The 14,857-nt window shown below is 37.6% G+C and overlaps 2 protein-coding genes and 1 long non-coding RNA gene across 5 annotated transcripts; 1 reads left to right on the top strand and 2 right to left on the bottom strand.

Moving 5' to 3' along the window:
* The first annotated feature begins 922 nt into the window (after positions 1–922).
* LOC126761527 (uncharacterized) lies at positions 923–8,113 on the top strand. Its single transcript, XR_007667372.1, has 3 exons — positions 923–2,587; positions 7,531–7,752; positions 7,827–8,113. It is a non-coding gene; the product is annotated as an uncharacterized LOC126761527 (long non-coding RNA).
* LOC126761526 (dynein axonemal assembly factor 1 homolog) lies at positions 2,980–4,586 on the bottom strand. Its single transcript, XM_050477816.1, has 3 exons — positions 4,170–4,586; positions 3,378–4,104; positions 2,980–3,315 (listed from the first exon to the last, which is right to left on the bottom strand). The coding sequence occupies exons 1-3, from the start codon at positions 4,524–4,526 to the stop codon at positions 3,086–3,088; spliced, it is 1,314 nt and encodes a 437-aa protein (XP_050333773.1). The 5' UTR covers positions 4,527–4,586; the 3' UTR covers positions 2,980–3,085.
* Positions 6,402–12,912, bottom strand: LOC126761525 (glutamate receptor ionotropic, delta-1). Of its 3 annotated transcripts, none has more exons than XM_050477812.1 (6): positions 12,817–12,912; positions 10,174–10,818; positions 9,554–9,893; positions 8,672–8,865; positions 8,107–8,408; positions 6,402–7,358 (listed from the first exon to the last, which is right to left on the bottom strand). In XM_050477812.1, the coding sequence occupies exons 2-6, from the start codon at positions 10,618–10,620 to the stop codon at positions 6,677–6,679; spliced, it is 1,965 nt and encodes a 654-aa protein (XP_050333769.1). In that variant the 5' UTR covers positions 10,621–10,818; positions 12,817–12,912; the 3' UTR covers positions 6,402–6,676. The 3 variants fall into 3 exon arrangements, with proteins under 3 accessions (XP_050333769.1, XP_050333770.1, XP_050333772.1); XM_050477813.1 differs by having other exon boundaries at positions 10,174–10,831; positions 12,817–12,905; XM_050477815.1 differs by lacking the exon at positions 12,817–12,912 and adding an exon at positions 12,778–12,798.
* Positions 12,913–14,857: the final 1,945 nt, after the last annotated feature.

Raw genomic sequence — 14,857 nt, 5'->3', positions numbered from 1 at the left:
ATTTCTTTACTGGAGGGAGGATTCCTACCAGAGCAAAATCCTTCTTGAAATATCTGCATAACTGAACAAGCCTTGAGATCTCAAATAGTAAGACGAATAGTAAAAGAATTCAACTACATTCCGCCTTTCGAATGAAAGTAAAGTGATCTTATCAAGCATGCAACAATAATAATATATCTAAGGACCGTTTCGCTAAAGTCAGACCCTAACAAATCTACCTAACCGCGTAGATCTGTTTTGGTTCTTTGCGATACCAGATGGAGTTCAGTTGTCGAAGAGGAGTAGTCATCCTTTAGGTTCTGCCTTACAGACAATCGGGTCTACGTAACCGAAACGGACCTGTATTTTTAACCAGCTAAGGACTGTCAACTGGTAACGTTCCTGAAAATTTCTCCAGGAATGTTTTCTGCCGCTAAAAATAGCACTTATCCTGCCTTACAACCCTAAAAATGCCAAATACATTGGATAAAAGCAAACGGCCTCCACTTCTTCGCTTACGCGCCGTGTATTAATGCCGTTCCATATTGAGTGTTATACTATATATTCACATCTTTGCTTACAATTTCCAAATATTTTCGCATATTTTTTCCACTTTTTTCGCCATCTTCTGTCGTCACCGTGCGCACTTAATTCTATGACGTGCTCGATGCGAAGTAAAAACTATGGAGCAAAGGGTAAGAGTACTCAATATTTTTTGTGCTCTTTGAGCGCTATACGTACTCTTTAGCATCTGGCGCTCAAACGCTCGCAGCTTTTAACGATTTCGAAAACTGGTTGAGACGCATGGTTTCTAGTAGCTGTTTATTTTTTCCTTTCTTTTGCACTGCTCACTGCAAAACAAAACAAAAGACAGCAACATAAGTTGGCAGTGCGCATGTAGCGCACATTTTTGCATGATGACGTCAATCGGAAAAGCTCAGGATATAATAAATCAACAAATCCGCACAACAAAGAAAAGCAACATAACTGCAAAACCTCCCATATACATACGTATTTATATACAAATCACTAGCAAAGGCAAAAGCAAAAACAAGCGCAGATAAGACAAGATGCCAGGCTAGCTGGCAGGCGTTGTAAACAGCAGTCGCAACAACACGGAAAAGCCGGCAGCAGTAAGTTCAACAATAACAATAGCACACGGCCACACAACAGCTACACATGCTGCACATTTGTTGTTTTCCGTTATAGTTTTGTTTTCGGTGAAAAATAAATAAGTGGATTTACTGCTGACTGGTTTGGGTGTTTGAGCAACAAAGTGAGCATGCAGTCGCCGCCACAATTCTAAAAGCGTCACAACAATAGCACAACGCGCACTGGAGGGCTGCTGATTCTGATGAAGGGAGCTTAGCGATACGTGGGTGGCTGCCGCATCTTTATATATACTGAGCAAGTGCATATTTGGCCAGCAGTGGGCGTAGGGGCGGCATGTATCTCTGCGCGGTTGGTTTTGGTGTTTCGGTTTTGCTGTTGGCAGCATTTATGCCAACAAAAAGTACCCGCGACTGTATTTAATTGCTTTTGAGACATTTTCAAAAGGTCAACAACGCCAACGCAATGTTTTGGGATGCCGCAGGAAAGGAAATAAGCCAAGAGGACTAACCAAAGAGGGCACGCGGCTGTTAGCTAAGCTGCTGCCATCTTAATGATGCAAGAAAAACAAGCAAAAAAGTGGCAAAAAGTACCCAAACTTTTGCAAAGGTCAAACAGCAGCAGATCTATATATACTATACATACATATATATATAAATAGCAGCGCATCCCCAGACACGTACTAAATACTTCGAACAGCACACCACTAAAGCAAATAAAACTCAGTGTTTATGAAGTCACGCCGCGTCCGCGACATGCGAACCAACAAAAAACTCGAGTGTGAAAAATGTACGATTTTATATTACACTTGATGTCATCAACGCAAAGTGTGTGCCAAACAATTTCGCCACAGATTTATTAGATCCGTTTGCCGCGCCGGCTTGCCAGAGAAGCTGTTTGCTGTGCGCTGCGTTGGCTGTGTCACGCAATTTTCGACGGTGCTCCTTTGAAGCCAGCCAGCCAACCCGTGCGCCGCGGGTCAAGCGCGTCTGTGCCAACTAAATAATCACTATTCGTTGGGCGCACGCATTTGTTGTGACGTCACACGCATTAACAGCAGGCAGCAGCTCATTGACACACTCACACACGCGCAGCGTCCGTTGGATGCCTGCAAACAAAGCGCTGACGTCAGTGAAGCGCATATTGCGCCCCAAAGGCAACTGCGGCTAAAGCCCGCATTTGTCGCAAGGCAAAACACACAGCAAATAAGAAGCAGCAACAGCAGCAGCAGCATATTAGCAAAAAGTACGAAAAAAACGGTAAAAGGCACACTCAGCATGTCATAAAAAGCCTGAATGCTTGAGTGCCTCAAGGCAGTGAAATGGCTGGTGTAAAAGTTGTTCAAATGTGTCAACGACAATGCGCTTGACACACGCCAAAAATACAAAACAAAACAAAAACAAAAAAAAAATACACGCTTTTGACACCAAAATGTAGGAATTTTAATGTTTTGTGCTAGAATTGTGCTAAAAGGCTGCAGGAAAAATGAGGCCAAATGGTAAGTGGAAATTACAAGTGAAAGATGTGGCCACCGCCTCTCCTCTTTAAAATGGTAAAAACCTCCTTCGAACCAAATTTTACCATTTTGAGTTTAAGGATGCATTCAGATTCCATATGCCCTCTGTCTCTCTCCCCAAGCTTCTTAAAGCTCCATTTACCATTTTACGTTTAAGTAATCATTTAGATCCCATATTCTCTCATTCAAGCTCCTTAAAACTTCATTTAATAACCTTAGTTTTTAAAACTAAATTACACGTCCCGAAACAACAGAGGCGGTAGTCAATAAAAAGATCTGCCATAACACTGATTTCCTTGGACGATTTCATCTGTCAGCAGAACAAAATGCTTCATAAACGAGATATTTCCAGTTACACAGCTAGTAAGCGGAGGTTTTAGAAAATAATCCTAGTATATTTATGTTCGAATGGTTAAGATATATAATTTAATTTTCATAAAAAAATATACACCAAACTATTTCCGTGGATCCAATACACACTTAGTCATTACTATCACTAGATAACTGTTGTGGTAAAGCAGATAGACGATTTTCCGAACACTCATGCTCCAAAGGAGAATGCAGAGATGAATTCGATGAGGAACTATGTGACGACGTGGTCCAAGCTTGGCGACGCTGCCGCCGATTACGACGCACCAAACTAAGAACCGAGCCCACGACTGGCGCGCCCATGGTAAGTGAGCTGCGGCGTAACTCGGCTGTGTGGGCGACTATATTTAACAAAAAGTTAATATTTAAAAGTATTAAAATATACTGACTGCTACAACTCTACCTGAGGCCGGTCTTGGCGACTGTACGTAAACGTTGCCTTCACTCGCTGCAGGCTGAGGAGCCGTTGCAGGCCTATGCGTCGCGCCAGGCACACCCGCCAACGACGACGCGTTCGATTCGGCACGTGAGGAGTCAGAGTACAACTCACTCGAAAGCGATGACACCTCGCCATCCGTTGAAGAGTTTCCGCCAGCGGCTGCAATGGTTACTGTGGCTTGTGCGGCCGCAGACGATGCGCCCAGCGGTATGCCATCCAATATACGCAATGTGGGCACGCTGCGTTGCAAGGTGCTGCGATAGAGTGGATTGTGTATAACGGAATTGCCTTGCAACTCTAATTCCAACAAATTAGGGCAAAGTCCTAAGAAAGTGAGCAAGCTCAAATCACTGATGCGGTTATTTCGCACGCTCAGTCGCTGCAGTAACACCAAATCGGTGAGTGGGTCCACACGCTGTATCATGTTGCCATCAGCGATGATTACACGCACAGCTGGCAGTCCACTAGTGCCGTCAAAACTATTCAGTCCACAATTACTCACATTCAAATAGCTCAGGTGTAGGAGACCATAACCGAGATCACGCAACGAGCAAAGCACACTGCCGCTCAAGTCGAGATGCTGTAGGCGTGGCAGGAAGAGCGGCAAGCTTGCCAAACTGATGCTATATGAGATGACGCGTAGGCGCACAGTATCCACATTATGCAAATCATTGCGACCAGTGACACGACGCTGTAGATTTGAAAATAAATAAATGGAAATTACACAAACTTCGCACAATATTAACGACCACGCACCAGCAATTCATCCAGTGACGGCTCGGGCAGTTGTGGCGGCAAGTTTATTGGTAGTATCTGCACGACCGGCACCACTGGCCAGTAGTTCTCCTCCTCCAATAGCGCCAATTCGCGGTCAAACTCGCTGAAGCGTTGCAATGGACGTACATGTACCGGATTTGGACTCAACGCAGGCAGTCGTCGTGCAGGCGCTTGCGTTGGTTGCTGGCCCGGTGGCTGTACACGTATTTCTACAGCGCCAGCTGGCAGCGGCTGCATGGGTGCGCCCACTGTGGGCACATCAGCAGCTGCCTCGGCAGAGTAGGAATTCTCCGGTGAAGATTCATCGTAGCCAATGGGTGCCTCCAAATTGGGCATTATTATGTGAGAATGTTGTGAAACCGATTCGTTGCAACATTTATGTGGCACTGAGAAATTGCAATATTTTCGGCTTATCGATCAAACTTGCGCCTGAGTATTGGTGTTGGCAAGGACAATCACCGTACTTGGAGGGCATTATGAAGAAAGTAAACAAATAAAGCAGAAGCAGCGTGTTTGTAAACAAAGTAGTGTGGTAAGTAAGTAAGAAACTGATAAAAAAGGATTATATGATAATTAGTAATCAATAAGTAATTGATTACTTGTGAATACACTTCACTTGAATTCCATTATATGGCGTCTTTTCGCCTAATTAAGCAGCTAATAGTTATATAGGTTCGTTGTATAGCCATATAAGTTAGCTTTGGTTAGGTCAAGAGGTCGATCCTAACCGAGATCTCACTTGGACAGCTTAGAACGCCGTTCCATGGTGATACACAAAACTTTTATGTAACTGATCATAGGACACTTACAAATTGACAAAGCGCTTTGAGCGGATCACAAATTTGTTAAGACTGCTAATGTCAGTTTCGGCGAAGTCTCTTAGTTCTGTATTTCAACCTGCGTTTTCCAAACTCTGTACAATGGAGAAGAAAGTTCCTGCATATTTCCAACTCATTCTTCTCCCGGCAGATATATAAGAACAATTCAATGAAATTTTAATGGTTAAACAGAAAAAGGCGGTTATACAAGTAACATTCAATACTCACATGATTTATTGAGAATTTTCTAAAAATACACGTACACAATTACAGCCATCACTCGCCTAATCTAACAGATCACTTGTTACACTTGCCGATAACAAATATTTTATGTAAATAAGCCCAATTTCGACGCATTAACAGTTATCACTTAGCACCTCTAAATTGGTGGTATATATGTATTTATAAATGATTGATAGCTACCCGCTAGGAAATTGCAACACAAAAAAGGTAATTATTTGAATTCTGCCTTAAACTGTACAAAACTTACCAAAAATTGGAAAACATACATATGTTTGACTATATTTAACGTTATATATTTAAAAGTCTGAAAAACTTAATACATACTACCTTTTGTCCACATTCCGAATCCTAAACTAACCCGAATTATAAGGCCAGAATGCCCTACTGGGTTACTATGAGTACAAGTATGAGCTCGAGGCTAGTTCTGTAATAATTACCCACAAAACAATCAACAACAAATACCAAAATAGCACTTTGTCTAAATACAATACAGTTGGTTGAACGCCCACAAGTGCATTAGGAAATTCCATGGGCGTTTTTAGTGGACAACCCTCTACATCAAGCTGCTATAATTTTACGCAATATGACTAGTTCCATGCAAATGTAGCATGTTTGGACAGAAAATTATATATTTTGATTAATTTATCGCAGGGATTTGCGTAATTTTTAAGAGATCTAGAAAATATTCAACCAAGGATCTCGAGTCGAAGGCGCATTTCGCTGAAGCTTCATCTTCGGTAGAGCTCATACTGTTCGTAGTTCTATGCTCTCTCTCTTTCTCTCGAAAGCTGCAAGTGCTTTTTCATCTCGGGTCATCATCGTCCAACTTTCTGCACTGTATTATAGGACAGCAATAATGACATACTTATAGAGTGTAATTTTCTTTCATCGAGAGCGGGATCTGCTTCGCAATTGCCTACCGACCACAAAGTAGCACCTTTTGACAAGAGTTGTTCTGCGCTTGATTTCCAGGCTTAGATTATTGGTGGAATTTTTTTCCAAGTGTATAGCTGCCAAACGGTGCCGTAGCTCCCAAGACGTGAGGAATCTTTGAGTGTGGCCAGAATGTATTTCCCTTGCCATCGTATGGGTAAAAGAATAACCTTGTTTTTTTTACGACCAGAATGGTTCATTAAAAATTTATAGTATTTTTGTGCAAATATATTTTATAATTTATTGCTCATTACGTCATTATATAATTTAAGATGTGATTTGCAGGTGTGTGAACTTAAAAGGTTGGAAAAAAAATTCTATAATGTATCGACTAAATAAACTTTATACCAACAACTACGAAAATATTTGTAAAATTTGATTTAACAAAATAAATTCAACACTAAAGTGTTCACTGGGCCTTCGTGCTGCTTCTTCCTTCTTCCATTACTGCCATTTAGTTCGTAAACTACCACACACCGGATTTAATAGCATTTACTCCGTGTAGGTATACTGAAAGAGCGCCGCTGAGGGTGCACGCACTGGCACCAATTGGCTCTGTCCGTTCGGATTGCGGAAAACCATATAATCACGACCGTTAATCAAACGTCGTACACCACCCGCGCCACTACCCTCATGCAGCTGACCATTGCCCAGCAGTACACCGGCCGCTAAGGTGCCAAAATTCGAGCCGCCGGCTCCGAATTGGCCGACGCGTCGCCAACGATGCAAGCTGCTTTCCTTACTCAAATGGCTTGCCTCATCCTGTTGGTGTTGGTGACGATGATTGCTGCTGAAAATACTTTGATATGGTGGCGGCGGTGTAATGGTCGAACTCGAGGGGGAAGCAGTCAGCCGTTGCTTGGCGCTGTCCGTCTCCAGTTGCCGCAGCCAACGCGGTGCACGCACCGAGAGTCCATTTGTAGTGCGTCCGACGCCGTGACGCGCCCACTTGCTACCATCATTACGGTGATTCAGGTAGCGGAATATAAGCTCAGTGAAGAAAACAACCATGGCGGTGACAAAGCCGGCGAACATAATGTAGTAGGTCATCATGAGATCGGTATTGCGCAGCTGTCGCTCGGTACCGGCCAAGTTTTGTGGGCATATTTCGGCATTTGGTAGATCTTTAGACGACAGGTACTTAATAATGCCGGATTCCACGAGGTTGAGTAGTCTGAAATATGATAAGGGAAAAGTTTTGGTATTTATTTAAGGTAAACTAAGGAAACGGATTAAAATTAAATAAAAACAACAAGGATCATCAAGGTCATTGTCATCATGTGAACCTACAACTATTAATATACAAAACTTAACAAGAAAGAGTCCATCGCTTTAATCAATTCTAGTTTACGGATGGAATGGCATGGAAAGGCTTTGGTTGGCTCTGTGAAATCAGTGAAAGCGCTTAGAAACTTTAATCTTGCACGACGAAGACAAATGAAAAGTCGAAATCTTGAAGACTGTTCTAATGGCCGGCGATGACCAACATATTCTGAGATTTAAAAGATATGATCTCTATCTTTGGAGCCTACTGGTCCCTACAAGCCGAACTCTATGTAGAGGTATAGGTAATTGAGAAAAAATGTTCTTATATCTCGGCCGTGGCACTGCGAACTTAAGCCCTATCCACCATATTTTCCAGATTTGGTTTCATGCGCCCAACTTCTGGCTTCCAAAGTCACTCGCTGGTCAAAAATTTGCATCAAATGAGTCGATAATTGCTGCTATGAAGGCCTTCTTTGCAAACCTCCAAGGACAGTATTTTGTAAATAGTTACAAAAAATTGAAGGTGAAAACAGACTATATTGAGAAATACATTTTCTAATACTTATAGCCTTCTTGCGAAAGCAAATTTTTCTAGTTTTCGTCGAGGTAATACTTAAATGAAGTTTTGTATTTAATAATATTAGATTTCTACTTACTTGGGATCGAAGAGCTCACTCAAATTGGAGCCCAACGGATAGGCGAATGAACGATTTTTCTTCAAAAACGGCTCCTTAGCCATGGCGAATGGACAGTGTAGCTTCTCATCATTCATGCTAATGGTTTTGCGATAGCGATAGTCTGCGTAAAGCACATGATTTATAGCCGGACGGTCACGTACGAACACATAGCCATCCTTTTCAACAAAATTCTGCAAATTAAAAGTGTCGTTCGAGCTGCTCGAGAACACGGCGTGGTTGTTGCGTATCATATTTGTCAGCATGGATAGGCTTTCGTTGGTCTGATATGGTGGAAAAGTTAGAAAAAATATAATTAAAATTAAAAATGTATATAGAGGCAGATATATTGTTATATATTTTGTATTTATATACATATGTCTATAGATATAAGTTTCACCTAGGTCTTTGGTATATGCATTTTATACTGTACTTTTATATTATTTTAATTACTCTACATGCAATAATTAATTCATTGCTGCTTTTGTATTTAGATTTCTTTTTATAAAAAGTGTTTTTAATTACAAACACACACAACTGCACTTACATTCCTTATCGCATATTCCACGCCACCGCCGCGTGCCGAAACAAAGTGTTTATTCTTATATAGTATATCGCTAACGGTATTATAGGGTAAAGTAAATTTAGATAGCGTGAGAAAAGCTGTTAAATTTGCGGTGTAGAATGAAGTCAATATCGTAATGAATATCCACCAGGTGGCAAAGAGTAGGCGTGTTGAATCTGCAGCGTAGAAATATAAAAAACATTTTTCATATGAGCATATATGTGTGTTGATGTATTTATATTAGGCAAATATTAAAATATATGTTTGTTGTTGTATTTATATTTGACAAATATTATAATAATTAATTTGTGTGTGTAAAATATATTACATTTCTTCAATGCGCTCAGCGCGCGTAAATATTTGCTGTGTTGATGATAAATTGTTAAAATTATTATAATTGATTTTTTTTACTCAACTCGATGTCAATAATATGATTTATAAATTTTGTAATAATTATTAAATCTCATGTGTATAGAATCAATCAATAAAGTGTTTGCAACTATGGCTTTTATATCATAAGTGAGGGAGGTATGCAGTGCGTATGAGTAACATTTTATTCAGTATTTCTGGCAGTCGGGCTTGCGAAGCCAGAAGGGGCGCGGATTATATTTAAAACAAAGATATCAATTCATATGGCAATTTTTTTGCCGTTACAACAACAACAACATTAATTTTATATATACTCCGAAAGACAAAAACAAATAATTTTCATGTGAATTGACTATTTCACACAGTTTTTGACAGCTTCTTGTGGATTTCTTTATAAAACTCGCTACCGAAGATTTAACAATCACGAAAGCCAAGAGTCACGCAATCATTTAAAAAACAAGAATTCATAAAATCAAATGAAATATGCACACTTACCTGCGATCGGCGACAATGTACTGCCCTGCTTCATCAATGCACCATACACAAACCATGCACAGTGGCCCAGCGAGTAAGGCTTCTGCTCCTTATCACCAGTCAAACGATTACGCAATATAATGAGCATATAAATAATTGGTCCAACCGCCAAGAGCGAAATGAAAATTAAAATCCAAACCCAGAAATCAAATGGTGCCATCAGACCCGAACCAGTGGCCGATTCACGTGGACGTTGCATCACCATAATCCATTCACCCTCGTCCAAAGTGGTTGTCGAGTAGAAAACAAAGCTGTGCTGCTCGCTTAGCGTAGGTATAAAAGCAGCAGCCAAGTCGGCTTCCTGTGAATAACAGGTTTATGTTAAAGGTTGTAGGTAACAGTTAAATTAAACAGTTTAATCATATTTTTAGTTCCCCGAGACAAAAAAGAAGTTATTTCTTTAATTAGAAGTGTTGGAGTGATCTGAGCAGCAACTAACACCCATAATTAAAGTTAAAAGTGGTCTAAGATGAACATCTAAAAAGCTTGTCGGTTTCTCAGCTTCTTATAGAACGTATACATATCAACACCATGACTTTGCTCCAGTGATCTAGTACTCTCAAACTTTCCCCTTTACTCACCGAGTTATTCAGCATCTTTATAAGACTCTTCTCATAGTCCTCTCTCGAACCAATGATATTATCTTCCGGCACCACAACTTCATAGGTGAATTGCATTTGCTCCTGCAAGAAGTCGATCAACTCAAACGCCACACCCTTGCCCACTCTCGTGTCATTCTCCATAACCGTATAGCTGAGCGGATAATCCTCCAGCGTAGCAATCACCAATTTTCGACCCTTTATCCACTCTCTTAGCTTATCCATTTTCTCCTTCTTGGCGACGATTGTTTTTACCGTTTCAAATGGTGCATCATCCAAGGATGGCTCGTCAACTGCCAAATCGGGTGATATAGTAACAACGGTATTATTTTCATCTAACTCTATTAGACCCTCGGGTAGACGTATATCCGTTAGATTTGCACACGTGAGACACAGCGCCGCCGAAAGTATTAAGTCGAAGCCAGTCATTGCAAAATGCGCTGAACTTTGCTTAGATATATTTCTGTTGTTTTTTTTATTTTAATTTTTTTATTTAATATTTGTAAGTGACGATGATAAAATGTTGTTAAACTTAATAATATGCCACGGTGAATTTTTATATTTACACATAGCGGCGAGGCTTAGCAGTCACGAGACATGCAGTTGCTTTACAAGGTCACTCGAAACCTGAAAGTGTGAACTATTATTACTTATATTAGTTTTTCCAAAATTTTTATTTTAGAATTTACTCTTTGAAGAGTTAACTAAGTGTTCAATGAAACGTCGGAGACCCTATAAAATATAATATAAAGTCATCTCTGTCTGTCTGTCTATCTGTATATGCCTGCACCAGTCACTCAGTTTTTGAGATGCCAATCTGTAATTTTGCTCACTTCCTTTTCTCAGCCTGGAAATTTGTCGGAAAAACCGACATCGGATCACTATAGCATATAGCTGCCATACAAACTGAACGATCGGTTTAAAGTGCTTGTACGGAAAGCTTCTTCATTTGACGAGATATCTTCACGAAATTCGGCACGGCTTATTGTCTAAGACAATGGTGTAACCTACGAAGAAATTCTTCGGATCGGGTCACTATAGCATATAGCTGCCATACAAACTGTATGTTGTGAATCAACTGCTTTTATGGAAAACTTTTTTATTTATTGAGATATCTCCACGAAGTTGGCCGTAGGTTAATGCCTAAGAAGCTCGTCCAATATCCGATGAAATTATTCAGATCGAGTCGTTATAGCATATAGTTCCCATACAAAGTGACCGATTGAAGTTCTCTTATTAATTCCTTTATCTTTTAAAACTACTTTTTATACAAATTTTTTTTTTCAAAAATTTTAAATAATTTTTACATTTTTATTTTATTTATTTTAATAAAGAGATAATTGTTATGAAATGGTATATTTTTAATGTATATATTTTTTTTTTAATTATTTTTAATCGTTCATACATTTTTTAAAAATTATTATTTTTATATTATTTATTTTTTATTTTATTTTGTTTAAAACACTTCTTTAGTTTATTTTGCTTTATTAAACTAAGATATCATTTTTATAAAAATTTATATTTTTATACATTTTTTTAATACAGTTATTATAAAAATATATTTTTTTAGTTATTTAAAAAAATGTTCTTATGCACTATCTATTTTTATTTCTCAGGTCAGCTTTGGTATTTTTGAATAAATTTTATTGCAACCAAACCAAATTTTTCATTTTAAATATTTTTTTTTAATTATTTTTTTATTTAAAACATTTTTTTTATTAATTTTTGATTTTAAATATTTATTTTAATACTACATGTTTTAATTACATTTTTTGATACTTCTTCTTTATTGTCGTAGACTTATAGCGTTTTTTATACAGTTTTTATAAAAACATATTTTTATTTATTTTTTTGCGAGTTTTTAGCATTTCTTAAATTTTTCATTAGTATTGAGGTTTTTTTCAGGTAAATATAGTATTGTAGTTGTATTTTAAATTTTTTTTGCGACTTTTAAATTTCACGATAATTTTTGTTCAGCCAAAAAGATGTTTGTTGTTGTTTTTATATATTTTTTTTTTGTTTCTAAATATAAAATTATTTTATTTTGTTATTTTTCACTTTAAAAAAAAATATTTTTTTTTATAAATGTATTTTTTAAACTTTTTTAGAAAATTTTATTTTACCAAAAAAAACAAAAAAAATGGTTATTCTAATATTTTAATTTTTAACTTTAAAATTTATTTTATTTTTTATCATATATATATTTTTTTTACTTTCTTATCAAACTTTGTTTTACCAAAAAATATTATATATTATTTTTTTTGGTTTTTTTTTTCAAATTAATTTTAATCTTTGTCATAAATATATTTTTTACACTCGCTTAGAACGTTTTGTTTTTCCAAAAAAGAAATAAAAGTGTTTTTCGGATATTCAAATATTTTTATTTTTTTACTTAAATTTTTTTTTATTTTTTATTATTAATAATTAATTTTTTGCACTTCTTTTAAGTTTGGTTTTTACCAAAAAATTTTATAATTTTTATTTCGTTTTGTTTTTTATTTACTTTAATTTAATTAATTTATTTTATTTTTAATCACAAATATATTTTCCTTTATAATATTCAAAATTTATCACGCTCTCACTCACTTCTATAATAACGCTTATTTCACATTGAAAAATCCTTACCGTCGCTTTGTGTCATTCAACAATTTCTCTACTAAAATTCGATTTTCAAGTTTTTCCCGCTTTTCCAACCGTTTTTCACCAACGCGCGACAGTAACTGTTCTATGGATCTGTGGATGAAATCTAAAAAAATAATTTCACTATTGTCATAAAAAATTATAATCCACTAGGGCACTAACACAAATCTATGGTCAGTCAATACAAAGGCAAACACAAATTATAATAATAATTTTATGCACACGCACACATGCAAGGATACTTACAGTCTTCCTTATGTATGTATGAATGAGAAGTCAACACTGACTGAGCAGTAAGCCTACACACACATATACATTATTATACCAATGCATACAATTAAAGCGCGGTTACCATACAAATATGGCGCCTGTATGTGTGTGTGTAAATGTGAAAAGTGTGTTAGGGTGTGTGTTTGTCTGCAATGTAAACAATATTACGCGGTCAGCAGTCAGCGGTCAGCGAAAGTACACCAACTGCAACGAAATGCTTTATAATGAGTTCCCTTGCAACTAAGTGTGTGTGCGTGTGTGTGTGTACATGTAGACATGTGTATGTGTGCTCATATAACAATAATGCATTAATAACAACAAAAGCAAACAAAAGTGAAATAATAAACATATACAAGTATACTGCACAAATACATACACATATATAAAACAACGTACACACACATATATATGAACATACACATACAGCGCACAAACTATTTATATGCGCTGTGCTACCACTTTCCATTATCTAAGCGAAAGCGCAATCTTCGAAGCAATTTAGTTAGTTTACATGTAGTGGCGACTTTCGACGCTTTGGACTGGCTGATGAGGCGTGACATTGAATATTTGTTTGTACACAGGTTGCGCATTGTTTAGCCAATCATTTGGAATGTAACATTTTTATTAGCCACGCGTACAGCGGCTTAGTTGCTGAGTAAAACATAAAAATTGCCTGTAAGCATGTGTAATGAGCTCCAGCGAGTGAGTGTGTTGTTGACAATTTGACAGTGGCGAATGAATAATGCTTTATTAGCCGATAATTAATGATGTACGATTATAGAAAGTGGATTTTTCACCGCTGTCAATGCGACAAAATGATTTCGATCGCTTTCAGTGTAATAATTGCGTCGATTTTTCTTTATTAACAGCAAAACAGCTGCTGCTTTGAGCTACAAGGTGACTCGAAATCGCTTTGGGAGAATGAGTTTAAGAGGAATGGATATTAAAGCGAACAGTAGTTTGATAGTAAAGTGGTTAGAGCAAGCTTAAGCTCTCAAATAAGACCTCTTTCCTGTTCTCATAGCTCAAAAGAGTGCTCGCTGGGACGAAATTTTCGTCGAATGAAGAGGTCATCACCAAAACTGCGGCCAGTTTTGAAGCAAAGTACAAATCATCAAAAATAGCATCGAAAAGTTGTAGAGTCGCTATAATCAGTGTATCACCCTTAAAGGGAACTATGTTACGTCAGAGTCCACTATTTGGGCCTCTTTATCTTCGCTGCTTCAATATTTGACTGGGTTGCTTGGTGATATTATATCTCTCTGATTCGATTACGCATTTAAAGTGTAATAGAGACACGCCTTGAAACCTGCTTTATCCATATAGCTTCCATGTCTTTTAAAGTATTCTGCTCCAAAGTTAGTCAATTGTCACTTACTCTTCCCCACCACCAGCATCTGAACAAAGTTTAAGCTATGCTATCGTGTCCAAGTGGCTTTATTATCAATTCTATATTTCAAATAATATTTAATTCAACAGAAAATTATGATAAATTAGTAAATTTTGTAAATCTGTAATCCTCCTGTGTGAGTGCTAACCAAGTAACCGCTGATTGCAGCCAAAAGTGAGCCCTAATTGTAATTACATCTCTAGGCGATATTAGCCAAATGAAAAAAAAAAGTCTCCACTTTAATAGCTGCTTCAACATGCAAACATACAATGTTTATACTTTAAATGCTTTACATTGTGATTTCCGCGCACCCCCGCTGTAAATTACGTTTAAATGTCATTTAAGCGACATAAATATTTAAACTGA

Source organism: Bactrocera neohumeralis, chromosome 6, assembly GCF_024586455.1.
Source record: "Bactrocera neohumeralis isolate Rockhampton chromosome 6, APGP_CSIRO_Bneo_wtdbg2-racon-allhic-juicebox.fasta_v2, whole genome shotgun sequence".
NCBI lineage: Eukaryota > Metazoa > Arthropoda > Insecta > Diptera > Tephritidae > Bactrocera > Bactrocera neohumeralis.
The sequence above is the reverse complement of the archived record's forward strand: the minus strand, read 5'-3'. Positions and strand labels throughout refer to the sequence as shown.

Coding starts and splice junctions, on each gene's coding strand:
- LOC126761526 (XM_050477816.1), bottom strand. CDS start 4,526: ATGCCCAATTTGGAGGCACCCATTGGCTACGATGAATCTTCACCGGAG. Junction 4,105..4,169: donor CGTCACTGGATGAATTGCTG/GTGCGTGGTCGT, acceptor TCAAATCTACAG/CGTCGTGTCACTGGTCGCAA. Junction 3,316..3,377: donor GTCGCCAAGACCGGCCTCAG/GTAGAGTTGTAG, acceptor TGTTAAATATAG/TCGCCCACACAGCCGAGTTA.
- LOC126761525 (XM_050477812.1), bottom strand. CDS start 10,620: ATGACTGGCTTCGACTTAATACTTTCGGCGGCGCTGTGTCTCACGTGT. Junction 9,894..10,173: donor TAAAGATGCTGAATAACTCG/GTGAGTAAAGGG, acceptor TGTTATTCACAG/GAAGCCGACTTGGCTGCTGC. Junction 8,866..9,553: donor TACATTGTCGCCGATCGCAG/GTAAGTGTGCAT, acceptor TCTACGCTGCAG/ATTCAACACGCCTACTCTTT.